General features: G+C 43.0%; 1 protein-coding gene across 1 annotated transcript in view; it reads left to right on the forward strand.

The window, feature by feature from the left end:
• Positions 1-14,040, forward strand: part of LOC140596747 (piwi-like protein 1) — a gene marked incomplete at its 5' end in the record, with an annotated part of 99,961 nt that extends 85,921 nt beyond the window's left edge. The window contains 12 exons of the mRNA XM_072745234.1: positions 463-589; positions 802-919; positions 1,295-1,409; positions 1,884-2,071; positions 3,237-3,309; positions 5,432-5,632; positions 5,772-5,875; positions 8,497-8,567; positions 8,966-9,122; positions 9,776-9,901; positions 10,966-11,113; positions 11,265-14,040. Coding sequence (XP_072601335.1) covers positions 463-589; positions 802-919; positions 1,295-1,409; positions 1,884-2,071; positions 3,237-3,309; positions 5,432-5,632; positions 5,772-5,875; positions 8,497-8,567; positions 8,966-9,122; positions 9,776-9,901; positions 10,966-11,113; positions 11,265-11,381 — 1,545 coding nt within the window. The remainder of the gene's footprint in view (positions 1-462; positions 590-801; positions 920-1,294; positions 1,410-1,883; positions 2,072-3,236; positions 3,310-5,431; positions 5,633-5,771; positions 5,876-8,496; positions 8,568-8,965; positions 9,123-9,775; positions 9,902-10,965; positions 11,114-11,264) is intronic.
• Between the last annotated feature and the right edge of the window lie 2,567 nt (positions 14,041-16,607).

A 16,607-nucleotide genomic window follows, 5' to 3' on the forward strand; every position in this document is an offset into this window, starting at 1 on the left:
ATGCAGGAGGCATGTTTGGAATAGCTGTAGTATTGCAGCTGCAAGGAGTGACCAGGTTTGTCGTCCCCCATTAATGTGGGAATCCTCTTCAAAGTTCTTAATTACATCCTTAATTTTTTAAGGCAGTACTATAGTGAGAAATATGTAATTCAAGGCTTGGTCCTGCATTTACCTATAGCAAGTCAAAGAAGGCTGGTACAGTGACCCCAACACAATGTTTATGAGAGTCTTGTTCTCCTGGGCCATGTGTGCTTACAAGGAAAAAAGAGGTCATCCCTGGGACATCTAAATTAAGAGACTATTAAGAGTATCTTTAACGTGTTCTTAAACTTGGGGAAATAGTCTTCCTAGCACACCCCTGGGCCTCTGTTGGTGATCCAGACTTTTTTGTACCTATTTAGGTGACTTGACTAGGCTTTGCTGACAGTCACACCAGTGTTCTTTCTCACCTCTTTTGAGCAGCAGTATAATACAGAGGTTACTGACCTAACTCAGCCACTGTTGATCAGCAAAGGCAAATGGAAAAAGAGCCAACAGGACACACCCCATAAGCCTATAATGCTGGTTCCTGAGCTATGCTACCTGACAGGTACTTCAGATTTATGCAGTCCTCATAGAAGACCACCCCTTTCAAGCCCCAGATGTTATGATGTAGAAGTACAGGCTTCTCACAGTACTCCATAATGACCCAGAGCTGTGTTCTCTCCATTGGCTCTTCCTCTTCCAGATAAAATCATCAAGGCTTCTTCACATACGTATTTATTCTTGCTTGTTTAGCTATATCTTCTTAACTTTTTAAAGGTCTATCAGATAAAATGCGAAAAGACTACAGGGTGATGAGAGACTTGGCTCTTCATATGAGGTTGGATCCAGAAAGAAGGCAGCACGAATTACGGAAACTGATGAATACTATACAAACGTAAGTCCTATTCTTCTCTCTGTGTCTTTGTGTGTGTGTCCTGAAGATGAGACCCGTGCAGAACTCTTGATATCTCAGATTCTCCAACTAAAAAACAACAGGTTGGAAGAAAACGACCTCTTGTGGGAACAACTCTATTTGTTCCATTGATGCAAAGTTAGAGGAGGTCTGGAGGGGAAGAACAAAATAGAAATACCCTAAGCACAAATGTGAGAGAGGACATGATTTCAGAGTACTAGAGACCCTCTCTCTGCAACATGTCAATACAGAAGACAAACAACAAGGCATCTTAGATTAAAGGAGAATTTTGCAAATGGATCATCATTTTTGCTTATTTCCTTTGGTTCTATTCTGTGGAAATATTTTAACTTTCAGAAATAGGGAGGTACAACGGGAACTTCAACTCTGGGATTTGAAATTTGATACCAACTTCGTGTCCTTCTCGGGAAGGATCTTGAAAGAAGTAAGAATTTTTCAAGGAAGAAGAGCGGTAAGACAGCTTCAAAATGGTCATGTTCTAGTTACTCTTGCAGTCATTTGGGGCCAAATGAATAATAATGCAGAGGACCTAAGTCAGGTCAGTAACTCACTGCTCTCTCTTCTTGGGCTGTTTGTCCTTTCTCTAGGGGAGAGCGAGCAGGTGTTCAGTTAGAAAGCATGTAACATCCTTGGCATATAGTAAACTCTATAGTTTACCATGGTTGGAGTTGTGGACATCTCTCGTGGCAAAACAATCTGCCAAGTATATCCTTAAGAGTCAAATAGCTAGAATCCAAACAATCCAGAGTAACCCATGATAGAATCCCAGTATTACTTACCACTATCTTAAGGGAAGAGTATGTAATTCAGTTATGACCAAAGTTTAAAATTGTAACGTTTCAGTAGGAAGTAGCAAGAATTTGCAATAGAAAGGCTCTTTGTCGGTATTTCTTTAAAAATTGAAGTCTTATACTATGTCTTCCAGTTTGACTCCCATCCACAGTTTGCAGATTGGTCGAGAGAGACCAGAAGTGGACCCTTACTCAATGTGAAGTCACTAGATCATTGGCTAATACTCTATCCTACGAGAAATTATGGAGCGGCCTCATCCTTAGTACAGAGTCTACGGAAAGTCACACCCACCATGGGCATAGCTATGAGAGAGGCAAAAATGTAAGTAGAGCTGAAATTAAGATCTATAACAACCGATCTTCAAATCGGAGGTAAAGTGGAGTCAGATTATATTAAATTATAGGAATTGGTCACTGTATTAAAACCCTGGAGGTTTGTAAACAAAAAAGCCTAATCTATTCCAATTAACTGTAAAATAGGCTTTGGGGATATATAGTTTGTGGCTATTGGGATACATGCTGAGGAAGCCAAACATTGAACTTATTTTTGTTTTAAGAACAAACTTATCAGGGTACTTGGGTGGCTCAGTCAGTTAAGCATCTGACTCTTGGTTTTGGCTCAGATCCAGCTGGGTGCTCAGTGGAGAGTATGCTTAAGATTCACTCTCTGCCCCTCCCCTTATGTGTGCATTTTACCCCTACGCAAATAAGCTCAGGAGTTATGGAAACTGTCTGATGTACAGGCAGCAGGGCAAGATTTCTAACACGTGCTCAGACCTCCAACAGGACATGGGGTCATAAGAAAGAGCAATTACTGTTTGGTTGCTTTCTAACTATAATGGAAGATCCTCAAAGTATTATTTCTAACATGATGATGCTTCTAGGAAGATTTTTTGGGGATAATCCTCAATCAGACTAGGGAAATTCCTTTCTCATTTTAAAAATTTCTTTTCACATGAATGAATGTGGAATTCTATCAAATGCATTTTGTACTTTTTTTTTTTTTTTTACATTTAATCTGCAATTATTTTTCCTATAATTCACCACACTAACTGTTTCTTTTTCTGAAGATTGCATTTCAGGCTTACTGTCACCCTAGGCCCATGGTATTCTACTTTTTTTTTTTTTTTTTACGATTTTTAATTTACTTGTCTGATAGAGAATGAGAGCTATCACAGGAGGAGAGAAAGAGAAAGAGGCACTGAGCAGGGAGCCTGATATTCTAATATCATTGCTACTTTCAAGTTATTCTTTGGTTTTTGAACGTATATGATTTAATGATTTTACTCTGTCAATGGGACACCTGAGTGGCTCAGCGGTTTAGCTCTCGCTCAAATAAGTAAATCTTTCATGACCATTAGTTAAAAGTAGTTTTTTTTTTTTTTTTTAACATTGTACCTTGTTTTTATGTGGTGCTCCATTGGCTGCATAAAACGTTTGTTACATACTTAACTTTTGAATACAGATGATATATACTTATTTTCTAGGCTTGAAGTAAGTGATACAGTCCAGTCCTATACAACCGTCTTAGAAAATCATGTTTCCTCCAAAACACAGATGGTAAGTTTCTATTTGATAGCACTTCCTTTTTTTTTTTTCAGATTTTATTTATTTATTCATACAGATGCAGATAGAGAGAGGCAGAGACACAGGCAGAGGGAGAAGCAGGCTCCATGCAGAGAGCACGACGTGGGACTCGATCCAGGGTCTCCAGGATCACACCCTGGGCTGCAGGCGGTGCTAAACCGTTACACCACCGGGGCTGCCCCCACCCTTTTTTTTTTTTTTTAACAAAGATTTTATTTATTCATGAAAGAGACAGGAGAGACAGAAGCAGGCTCCATGCAGGGAGCCCGATGTAGGACTCCAGGATCATGCCCTGGGCCAAAGGCAGGTGCTAAACCGCTGAGCCACTCAGGTGTCCCATTGACAGCAGCTTCCTGTCTTACCTTGTAGTGTTATAAATCTCATCTGTTAGATCTTGAGTGTCTACCACTCAAAATTAATCTCAAGTGCCCTTTCTTTGGCAGGGACTTGTCTTCAATTTCTGTCCTTTCCTGTCTCTGAGGCTGTCAGCCTGTTCATGGTCTCTGACCTTTCAGCCATGTTCACTGGAGAGTGGGCAAACACTTTGGGAGAAAGTGGCCTCAGTTGCTGAGATCATCTCTCTGGGTCCCTACTTCTTTCCTGTCTTAACCTAATAACTCTTTATGACCTTGTTAGACTGCCTGAGCCCCAAACAGGCACAGTCCCTGTGTTTTCATCAGTTTGAACAGCTCTTCTTAGGAGGAGACTGGCCTATGCTATTCCAGAAGCTGAAATTGTAGGATGCATTAGCTGACCACTCTCTGAATACTCAGAAATCATCACAGAAAAAATTAGAATCTAGATTTTGCAATTGTACTTAAAAGCCTGACTTATTGAGCTATTGAAATATACATAAATACGTATATTTATATATGTGTATATATAAATAAATGGAGGTGTGTGTGTGTGTAATCTGTACCCAAAAGATTAGGTGCTTTAAGAAAAGCATATCTATAAGTTAGTTTAGCCTTCATCTTTAAGTGATCCCAACAGGCATGGAGAAATCCTAAGCCAATAATGGATTGGTGTCCTTTCAAACACACACATTGACTGCAGTCTATTACAATTAGAAATCATTAAATCATATACATTCAAAAACCAAAGAATAACTTGAAAGTAGCAATGATATTAGAATATCAGGCTCCCTGCTCAGTGCCTCTTTCTCTTTCTCTCCTCCTGTGATAACTCTCATTCTCTATCAGATAAGTAAATTAAAAATCATAAAAAAAAAAAAGTAGAATACCATGGGCCTAGGGTGACAGTAAGCCTGAAATGCAATCTTCAGAAAAAGAAACAGTGTAGTGAATTATACGAAAAATAATTGCAGATTAAATGTAAAAAAAAAAAAAAAGTACAAAATGCATTTGATAGAATTCCACATTCATTCATGTGAAAAGAAATTTTTAAAATGAGAAAGGAATTTCCCTAGTCTGATTGAGGATTATCCCCAAAAAATCTTCCTAGAAGCATCATGTTAGAAATAATACATTGAGGATCTTCCATTATAGTTAGAAAGCAACCAAACAGTAATTGCTCTTTCTTATGACCCCATGTCCTGTTGGAGGTCTGAGCACGTGTTAGAAATCTTGCCCTGCTGCCTGTACATCAGACAGTTTCCATAACTCCTGAGCTTATTTGCTTAGGGGTAAAATGGGGATACTAGTCTTGATCTCAGTAGGTTATTGAAGAATTAACTGAGTCAAGTACAATGCTTGGCAAGTGCTCTCACATAGCACCCATCATGTAAGGGGTGACGTTCCTGATGATGGTACGTTTCAGTCTGTGCTTGTTAACCCTCTGTGTCAACTTCATGATAAACTCCTAGAAACAGAATAGCCAGGACGTAAAGACTTTGCAAGTGCAAGTGATTCATGCATATTGCCCATGCCTGGCTCCTAGGCTCTTTCCTCTTCCATATGCTCACCTTCGCCATTATTGAATGGAATGGGATTCCAGACCCTTTACCCTCCTGGGCCAGCTGTGGATTGAATGAACAGACTCTGTTCCTCCACCTAGGTAGTTTGCTTGACGTGACATCCACTTCTCCCATTACTGTGGTTTCATGTCCTCGGTAGTCTTGTTGCTTTCTTTCAAGGTCCTTTGCGTGCTGTCCAGTGAAAAGAAAGACCTGTATGATGGCATAAAACAATACCTGTGTGTCAAGTGTCCGACCCCAAGCCAGTGTGTCGTGGCACGGACCTTAGACAAACCCCAGACGCTGATGACCATTGCGACAAAGATTGCCCAGCAGATGAACTGCAAGATGGGAGGAGCCCTCTGGAAGGTGGAGACAGGAGTACGTTGGATTTCATTGCCTTCTCTTTATTTCACTTGTGTTCAGTGGAATTTAAGACTCAACCATCTTAAACGCAGTTGCTTAATTGTGCTTCTATTGTGTTCTAACTCAATGTCTTACCTTTTTTAAAAAATTTCAGTTACAGAATGCGATGTTCATTGGTATCGACTGTTTCCATGATATTGTAAATCGGCGGAAGTCAATTGCAGGCTTCGTGTCCAGCATCAATCAGGAATTGACGCAGTGAGTGGGCGTAGGCAGACATTGTGTAGATGGCAACTAGCTGTAGACCAAACAGGAGAGGTGGGCCTAACTAATGTTTGTTGACGAGGGCCATGGGCAGGGTATTCTCTTCCTCTTCTGGCAAAGTTATGCTCCAAATACATTTGATGTGGAAGGGTCTATATCATTTTTCTGTTGCTGCTTAACAGATGACGACAAACATGGCAGCTTAAGAGGACACTCCTGTGTCTGCGCATAGGTCTGTCAGGCAGCCATCAGGTTGGCCATGTTGGCCAAGCCACATTCTCCTCTGGAGGCTTGAGGTCCTATTGCAAGTGCACATCCTTGTGGTAGAATCTTTTTTTTGTTTTGTTTTTGTTTTTGGTAGATGAAGGACAGAGGTCCCCCTTTCCTTGCTGGCTGCCAGCTACAGGCCTGTTTCAGCTCCTGGGACTTCATCCATATTCCTTCTCGAATGCCCTGCTCCCCCAGAGCACACAGTCCTTGTTCTGCTTCAAATCTCTCTTCCCCCTTCTGCTATCTTGCTTTTTCAGGGGGTTATGAAATTAGATAAGGTCCATCTGGAAAATCTTCCCTAAAGCCAACTGTGACATAGGACATAATCACAGGGGCGATACAATAGTCACAGATTCCAAGCGTTAGATTTCTGCTCACTGGGGGCTCTGATGATCAGTGAGTCTCCCCATTAACACACGGGGAAGGACTCAGGCCCCACATGGGGAAGACAGACCTAGGAATACAATCAGAAGCCTATAGGTACAGGATCTGCTCTTCACAGATCTATATGTAATGGATCTGCCGAAGAACATATGCTTCCATATCTCATGTTTCTCCCTTGCTCCAGGGATACTTTTGTTTTCTGTGCTTAGAGTAGAACCTACCTTCAAAGGAGTTTGCACATTCTTCAGTTTAGTTTCTTGAGCATTAGCATGTGTATGACCATCACCAATCACTGTTATGCTTCCTGAGGATTTACTAGCCCCCTTGGTATAATTACAGAGTATTCTTTAAGGGGGTCCATTTTTATTTTCATGAATGGCATCAATTATTCCAGTCTAGTTCCAGTTCTAGTTTAATATAATATTGGTTTGCTTTTATGGTGGGAGGGCATGTGGAAAATAATGTTTCAATCATGGAAAGAAATTAAGCTCTCATTCGGTTCATTTTTAAATTTTTAATTCTTTTAAATTGGAGTTCAATTTGCCAACATAGAACACCCAGTGCTCATCCCGCCAAGTGTCCCCTCAGTGCCCATCACCCAGTCACCCCAACCCCCACCCACCTCCCTTTCCACTACCCCTCGTTTCCCAGAGTTAGGTGTCTCTCATGTTTTGTCACCCTCACTGAGATTTTCACTCATTTTCTCTCCTTTCCCTTTATTCCCTTTCATTAATTTTTATATTTCCCAAATGATTTCATTCAGTTCATAAATAATTTTGAACCCTTGCTTTTTTTTATGGTGAAAAAATTTATATTTAGATTTATAGTTGGCTGGACTCAGTTTAGATGATCCCAATTTTGTTGGCAACATCCAAAGCTCATAATCAGGAGCCAGTCGAACATATGCTTTCTTCTCTCCATCAGACCTGATCAAGGTGTTGACCTTCGCCACATCAGTGTCATAGAGCTTCTTTACAGCCTGTTTTATCTGGTGCTTATTGGCCTTGACATCCACAATGAGCACAAGTGTATTGTTGTCTTCTGTTTTCTTCATGGCTGACTCAGTAGTTAAGGGGAACTTGATGGCATAGTGATCAAGCTTGTTTCTCCTGGGGGCTCTCTTTCGAGGATATTTGGGCTGCCTTTGGAGACACGGGGTCTTGGGTCATCGGAATGTAGGTGACGTGCAGATCTTTTTTTTTTTTTTTTGTGACTGCTCGCCTTTCACCACTTTCTTAGCTTTCAAAGCCTTTTCTTTGGCTTCAGCTTTGGGAGGGGCAGGGGCTTCCTTCTTCACCTTCGGCGCCATCTTCATGAAAGGGCGAACCCTTGCTTTTTGGCACAACATTTCCACTGCTCTGTTCTCAGCATTTGAACATACCATGATTTCATCTTGTAGACTGTAAATTCTGGGGAAAAAAAGCAGACAAATGTATTATATCATGTCAGGTCATTGCAATAGTTTGAAGCAATTAAAAAAACAGGGGATAGAAACTTGAGACCAGTATTGCTTGATCTGTTGGGAAGTGGTCAAGTAAAAATTACTGCTCCAAAGCAGGTGGTTCCCATAAAGCATGATTATGGATGAACCATTTTTTTAAGACCTCAGCTTGGAAGCAGGAATCTCCAGGAACACTGGCTATTTATTTTGGGTGTCCACCATGAGACGGCAGTAGTCCTGCACATTGAAAGTGCGTGTAATTTGTACCAATGTTAGTGAATGCTTCCATATTCCTATTTGTGTGCATTCACAATTTTAATAAATGCCTAGGGTACTGGAAGAGACCAATGCTTCGATCTCTGCAGAGGCATCAAAGAATGGATTCCTGATTGGATCTTCAGCTACTCATAGTGACTCCCCCCTCCCCGCCACCAGAGGTCCTAGATTAACTCAGGATGAAAAATAAGGGAATTTTTAAGACTCCTATCTCAAACTGACAGCTTATTTTTCTCCAAACAAGGTGGTTCTCTCAGTGCATTTTCCAGGAATCGGGGCAGGAGCTTGTGAACGGGCTTAAAACCTGCTTGGAAGGTTAGTGTCCCATCAAGATTGGTGTGCCTGACTCCATCTGGGTAGTTGTCTGCAAGTGAACACACTGTCCCCCCGGAGACGTCTGGCAATGCCTAGAGATGCGCTCCATTGTAACAGCTGGGATGGAGGTGCTACTGGCCTCCAACTAGCGGGTAGAGACCAGGCATGCTACAGAAGACAGCAACACCCATTCTGCCCCCACAAAGAATTATCTGGCTCAGAATTTCTGTAGTGGTGCTGTTGAGAAATGCTGAGCTCACGTGAAGACCAAAAGGCAGTGAATGTGTCCTGGAGGCTACAGGATTGAAAGAACATGAACCTAGAAGCTGTTACAAATAGCAGTGGCCAGTTGGTTCTGAGTTACGGCTTATTCACCCATGTTTCTGGTTTCCTTCCAGCTGCCCTGAAGCTCTGGTGTAAACATAATCAGTTTCTACCACAAGCTATCATTGTGTATCGGGATGGAGTTGGGGATGGTCAGCTTCAAGCACTGATGGATCATGAAGTCCCACAGATTGAGTCCTCCTTAAGATCTGTGTACCCTAAAGACTCTGGGTATATAAATTGTAAAGTGCAGATTTTCTAAACTCTACATTTCAGTCTTTGAAAGGAATATCACAGTTATGATCTGTGAAGAGAGAGAGCATGGCACAGAGGGCATCAGTTGCTGGATGGGGAATTCATTCTTTGACTTTCTGGTCCACACCCAAGTCAGAGGACAGAGCAGAACTAGAATGTTCCTGATTGTATCCTCCCCAGGGAACCCCTAAGAACCTGTAACTTTTTTCTAATCTCCCTGGAAGCCTTGATGTAGGAGGGCTTGTTAAGCTCAGGTACTTATTAAAATCCATAAACACAGCCTGGTGATGGTTTGTGTTTAGGCAACTTCTTTATTCTGGAGTTTTGTAGGTCCTGGGGCTGGGGAATGCCTCTCCTCTGCCTCCTCTGCTTGTCACTGGGGCCTGGTTCCCACCACAGATAGGAGCAGCCCCAACCTTGTGAGGAAGTTCTTCCCCCTAAGATATGAGTGGCTGTGAATAGAAACCTCTCTTACTGCTTAGGTCAGGCTCATGGAGCTAGGACAGTAAAGTTGGTGTGTGGGGGGACTATACCTTCTGCAGATTCTTCTTAAGGAATCCTGTGTGTGTGTGGTGCTTCAATACTCTGAATGCCTCTAGGACAACAGTACATCTGTCATTACTTTTAAGGGTCAAACTAACTTTCATTGTGGTGAAGAAACGAATAAACACCAGATTTTTTGTGGAGTCTCAAGGAAGACTTCAAAACCCACTTCCAGGAACAGTTATTGATGTGGAGGTGACCAAGAGGCAATGGTAAGCCCCCCCCCACTTTTATTTAGAGATTCTCTTTTATTCAAATAGAAATAGAAACTTTTTAAAAAAGGTTTGCGTGGTTTGGTGGAGAATAGATTGACCTAAAGACGGTTTAAAAATTACACGAACAGATACACATGGGATTCTAGAGGTTTCTATCTTCCTTTTTCTCTTAGAATTTAAGCCTATATTGTAAACATACTGAGATTCTTCAGTTGTTAGGAGCAATGGTAGAACTTCTGGTCAAGCAGAGATTTGTCGATTGTGCAAATGAATTAATGTAGAACCCTGGATGGGAAATGAAACAGGACCCCTTCATACCAGCAGACAGGGAGCAAGGAAGGAAAGACAAGCATCGATCAATCTAGTAGAAGACAGGAAAGGGATAAAGGAAAAAGCAGGTGGGAAAGTAGGATTAACATAAAGCATAGCCTAATACACATAAGAAATCCGGTATCTAGGGAACCCTGGATGGCACAGCGGTTTAGCACCTGCCTTTGGCCCAGGGTGCGATCCTGGAGACCCGGGATCGAATCCCATGTCTGGCTCCTGGTGCATGGAGCCTGCTTCTCCCTCTGCCTATGTCTCTGCCTGTGTGTGTGTGTGTGTGTGTGTGTGTGTGTGTCTATCATAAATAAATAAAAATTTAAAAAAAGGCCGGTATCTACAAAAACCTGGTGGATCTTGCCAATTCTATTAGGGGGTTTGAATGGGTTCCGTTGATCCTCCGGGAGGGGCATAAAACATCCATCCCTAGAACTCTGAGTTGAGTTTCCCTGTGGCCAGATCCAATGTGTCAGTTTCAAGTTTCTGCATCAAGGCGTCAGCGCAGATGCTTCTATAGAAATCTCATGAGCATTATTACATGGGTCAGTGGTTGCATTGCCCTTTATGGACTTGCTTTCCCAAATCCTCCCCCCACAGTTAAGCAGGCTTCTAAGTATAAAGGAAACTCTGTACAATGGATTTCTGTCCATTTGTCTCACATCAGATAGTAGGTTTGCAATGTTCTTTTTCTTCTGAAAATAAGCTATAGTCTATATTCATGTGTTCTGTGATTCCAGGTATGATTTCTTTATCGTGAGTCAGTCTGTGAAAGACGGTACTGTCACTCCCACTCATTATAATGTCATCCACGACACGGTTTGCTTCACCCCAGATAGGATACAGTATCTCACTTACAGACTATGCCACATGTATTATAATTTGCCGGTAAGTATTTTTATATGGATTTCCCTTTAGATCTCAAAGATTGTTCAACATTAAATCTATACTTTTTGAGCCATCTGAATTGATATCTCTGAAACATTAAGTTTAGATGGAAAGTTTAAAGAAATCCTTGTTGTTGTTCTTTCTGCTGAAGGGTGTCATTCGAGTTCCTGCTCCTTGTCACTATGCCCACAAACTGGCTTACCTTGTGGGCCAGAGTATTCATCAAGAACCACACCATTCCCTGGCAAGCCGTCTCTTTTACCTGTGACCAAGAGAAGAAAGCCTGATGACATGTTGAAAACCAGCATTTGTAAATTTTTTCTTTTTAAGCTGTACTTCTGAAATGCCTTCCTAGATGCATAGTTATATATATATATGTATATATAAATTTTTTTTTGAGAGAGAGAATGAATAAACTGGGAGGGGCAGAGAGTGAGGGGGGATCAGATAGAATCCCAAGCAGGCTCCCACTCTTAGCTTAGAGCCCAATATGCGGCTTGATCTTATAACCCCATGATCATGACCTGAGCGGAAATCAAGAGTTGGACGCTCAACTGACTGAGCCACCCAGGTGCCCCAAGATGCATAGTTTTAAATTCTAATCATTCTTGATAGCACATGGAAATTCAGAGTGGTGTGTCACTACTACCACTGACTTAACATAACCCTTCTAGTTTCCAAGCAGGAAAATGGACCACGAGGGCTGTGTCTTTCAACTCAACCTTTGAAATGTGTTACCATGACTATGATTGACCACACTTGAACATGTGGCACTTAGAGCAAGCTACTCCACTCATCGTTGAGATTGGGCATTAGTCTCATGAACAAGTAGACTGGAAAAATGACATCTTTTTTTTTTTTTTTTGAAAAATGACATCTTTATGAAACCTTCATGTTTAAAGGGACAACAATGCTCTAAAAGGCAAAATGAAATGATTTATTTGCTACCTAAAACTTTGTAGGAAAGGAATAACCTATGTATGTAGTATTGGTTATTCTTCAGGGTAGGGTGGAAATTTGCACGTTATCTTTGGTGGAGCTGTAATAAGGAGAGCCTTGCAATTTAAGAATTGGCAGTTCTTGGAACACTGAAATTTCACTTTTTCTACAAAGAAGGGAAATGTAGAGTTCTATTAGCACTTCTGTTTCATTCATTCTCTTGTGTGTGTTTCAAATGTGACGTTACTGTTAGTGCCATAATCAGAAGAGTCTTGGATAATTTGTTAAAATGCAGCTGTTAGGTTTTCTGAAAACTGATACTTCCCCCCCCCCTCGCTTTTTAAAACTATCTTTAAATAGATTCAGGAAACAAGATGTAAACCTTTGTTTTCTTACACTCCCAAATAAAATAGTATTTTGGTGACTGGCAGGGAGTAGATCAGCTTCAGGGATCCCAAAAAGGGTATGTTTATAAACAGTATAATTGTTTTGATAAGTCAGTCAATTTAGGTTTGCAATTTGAACTAGCCTTATGAGAAATAAAAACAAGTCATTTAAAAACATAATGTAATCCAGGTAACTTCTTAACTACCAGAACTGGCCTCATAATGATAAATGGAATACTGATGGATCCATAATTAAAGATAAGGCAACATGTTCTTTTCTGAATTTAACTTGTGATAATATATTCCTAGAGATCTATAAAGAAATAGGAACAAATTCGGGATACCTGAGTGGCTCAGTGGTTGAGCGTCTGCCGTTGGCTTAGGGTGTAATCCCGGAGTCCTGGGAACGAGTCCCACATCGGGCTCCCTGCATGGAGCCTGCTTCTCCCTCTGCCTGTATCTCTGCCTCTCTTTGTCTCTCATAAAGAAAGAGAGAGAGAGAGAGAGAGAGAAAGAGAGAACAAATTAAAAATGGTTACTAAAACTTTCTGAAGGTTTCCCATATGTACAATATAAATCATTAACACTATACAAAAACTTCTAGATTTACAAATTTATAATGATGATGTGATTCAATGAAGGTCTTCATGTTAAAAATAATTGAATCAGGTCTTGTTATTTTAAAAACCTATTCTGGTCTTCAGTCTCCTTAATCTACAGACTAGGAAAAAAACACTGTTGGTTTTCTAAGATACATGGAAATATTTTTGTGACTAAAGCACTATCTGAATTTATTCCCCCCTTACTAGCACTTTATAAATTAGGAGAAGGTGGCTGATAGTCAACATTTCTAGGAGAGAGCCTGATCGTCCCAAAGGCTTATAAACTATATGTCTATAATGTATCATAGTGCCTAGTTTCACATTGCTTGAGTAGGTTGAGAAACTAATTTTTTTTCAAGATTTTAATTTATTCATGAGAGAGAGACAGACAGACAGACACAGGCAGAGGGAGAAGCAGGCTCCATGCAGGGAGCCTGACGCCGGACCTGATCTCAGGTCTTCAGGATCACACCCTGGGCCGAAAGTGGCACTAAACCACTGAGCCACCTGGGCTGCCCTGTTGAGGAACTAATTAAAGATCTTTCAGGAATGGATTTGGCCAAACTAGCAATGGATTATATAAGAAAAATGAACTTCCTGACTCTGGCAGTTGTGAATATATATATATATATATATATAAATTTATCAAACCTCCTACTGATAAGCACAGTTCAGAGACCAGGACAAAATTCCAGAAAAGGATGTTGAACAGCTTTGAAGATAGGGCGAGGCACAGAAGAACATAGCACCAATATCTAGTGTAAGGAAATCTAGAGCGATGACCCTGTTTGTTACGATCTTTACCAACTGCTGTTGGAAATAATGTTGGCTTTCATCACTGTCATGTTAACTGCAGATTCTAAGAGTCCATCATTGGGTTGACAGTCTTAATTTTTATTTTACTGAGAGTCTTTATCATGAATGGATGTTGAATTTTGCCAAATGCTTTTTCTCTCTCTGTTGAAATGATGGTGATAATTCAAGTCTAGCACTATGGCAATGCCTGTATCAGTTTTCTTTGCTGCTGTAACTGATTACCATGAACCTAGCAACTGCGGACCTCACAAATGTAATATCTTAGTTTTGCAGGTTAGAGGTCTGGCGTGGGATAAACAGGTCAGCAGTGTGTTTCTTTCTGGAGGTGCCGGGAGAGAATGCGTCTCCTTGCATTTTCCACCTTCTAGAGGCTGGCTGTATTCCTTGCCCCGTGGCCCCTTCCACCCTCAAAGCCGGCAGTGGCTGATTAATTCCCCTGTCCTTTCTAACACTGGCCCTTCTTCCCCACTTTTTCTTTTTTTCTTTAAAGATTTTATTTATTTATTCGAGAGAGAGAGAGAGAGAGAGAGAGAGAGAGAGAGAGAAAGGCGGAGACAGGCAGAGGGAGAAGCAGGCACCACGCAGGGAGCCCGACGTGGGACTCAATCCCGGGGCTCCGGGATCACGCCCTGAGCTGAAGGCAGACACTCAACACTGAGCCACCCGGGTGTCCCCTTCCCCACTTCTTTTAATGACCCTTGTGATGATGGTGGGAACACTTGGATAAGCCAGGATCATGTCCCTATTTTGTTAGGTGATGCGCAACCTTAGGTCCATCCGCAATTTTTCTTTTTAAGAAAGGCAGATTGCCACACGAAGTGCTTCGTTTGGACGTGTCTGGAGTCTTGGAAGAACACAGGAAGGACTACCCTGTGATCTCTTGCAGAGGGACCCTGTGATCTTGTTTGGAGGTTCTAGCGGGGGAGCACAGCTACTCCTATACCCTCTTTTTTTTTTTTTCTACTCCTGTAGCCTTGCTGAAAGAACAGTCCTCCATGGGGGAAGGTCGTCCTCTCCCACCAAGCGCACAGCTTCCCTAGGGATGCATATGGAGCAGTGCGGCTGGAAGGGGGCACCTGCCTAGCCAGCCAGATCAGGGGAATCATCAACCCTGGATCAATGGGTGACAGAGGTCCCAGCCAGATTGCCCTCACAGCCCAATCTGCAACTTTATTTATTTTTTTAGAAAGATTTTGACACAAAGAGAACACAAGTAGGCAGAGGAAGAATCAGGCTTCCCGCTAAGCAGGGAGCCCAATGTGGGGCTCAGTCCCAGGACCCTGGGATCATGACCTGAGCCGAAGTAAGCCTAACCAGTTGGTTAGCGACCTGGTTGGCCACTCTTGTGCCTCCCACCCCCAAATCTGCAACTTTAATTATCCTTCCTCATGTAAGGCAACATCTGGGCAGATTCTAAGGATTAGAACAGGAGCATCTTTTGGGGAAGGTGGGGAGGGGCAGAGGCATTATTCTGCCTCTCAGACCTTGCCCAGGAGTGTCAGGGTGCAAGGACCTACATATTTGAATGTAGGAACCTCTCCCTCCATAGGGATCTAGGGAGAGAAGAGAGACTTGGGGGAGCCCCCTGCTGGAGGCTCAGAGGACGGAATCCTTAAGTGCCTGCACTGGGTCCAGAGCTCCTTCCCCCCTTGTCCCCTTCACTCTGCACTGGTGACAGCTGAGCTGCCCCAGGTGGAAGATTTGTGGGAGACCCCTCAGCTCTGCTCCACTCCCTCACTCACCCAGGTGTCTGTTCCAGCCGTTCCTTCCCCTGCTGGGGTCTGTGGCCCAGGCAAGGGCTGACTCAGCTACCCCCAGTGTCCAAGAGCCCAGGACAGATGGCCACCATCGCTGGCACTGGAAACAGCAACGGCATGGACAATCAGGGAGCACCTTGGCTGCAGCCACCCCCCGGGGCAGTGTTCCCAAATTGCTGATCCACAGAATTGCAACGGACTCCTAGGGATCTCAGAATGATTCTTGGGTTCCAGGTCATGCAGCCTGGGCTCTTTGGGTTCTAGTCTGGCAATGAGGTTGGTTGTTACCTCTCGTGTCCAGACAGCTGCTTGGTGTCTGCGTTTTGCTTGAGGCCCACAGGAGAAAAAGACAAAAAACCTGTGGGCTGCTCGTACTTCCTGCCCACAGCCTATCTCATCCCCATCGCTCAGTGGGCAAGTGGTGGCTGCTGAGTTCAGGGGAAGTGTGGGGGGGTGGGTGGCGTGTCATGCTTGGCCTTCTGGTCCCCTGGCACAGGGTGTGTTGCTGCACCCCCTTTCCTAAGGTCCTGAGCATGATCTGCTGACTCAGTGGTCCTCACCGCCTGGGGCTCTTGCTCAGAGGATCGCTCCTTCCAGCCCTGGAAGCATTGGTGTGGATTATTATGTTAGTTCCTGAAACCAGCTTCTCTCATGGAAAAACTTCAGGAACCCTCTCCCCTTGCTCATCCCCAGGCTCCGGATTCTATACTTGCACCCCTCCCCAAACTATAGACTCATCAATCCCTGGTTCCCTGGGTCCAATCTTAGGCTGAGAGTAATGGGCTTGTTCCAAGGAGGGCTCCAGTGGAACATCCACCGGACTTGCAGAGCCCCCCCCCCCCCCCCCCCCCGCGCCGCTTTCCCTCCTGGGTGAGAGGACCACTGTGCATTGTCTCTCTGCCCCCCAGAGAGGAAGGAACCACGGGGTGAGGTGAAGACCCGCCCCCCACCACAATAGGAAGCTGGTAGGTTTGGCTGGTCTGTCACCTGTCCC

This window comes from Vulpes vulpes, unplaced genomic scaffold (assembly GCF_048418805.1).
Source record: "Vulpes vulpes isolate BD-2025 unplaced genomic scaffold, VulVul3 u000000630, whole genome shotgun sequence".
Taxonomy (NCBI): domain Eukaryota; kingdom Metazoa; phylum Chordata; class Mammalia; order Carnivora; family Canidae; genus Vulpes; species Vulpes vulpes.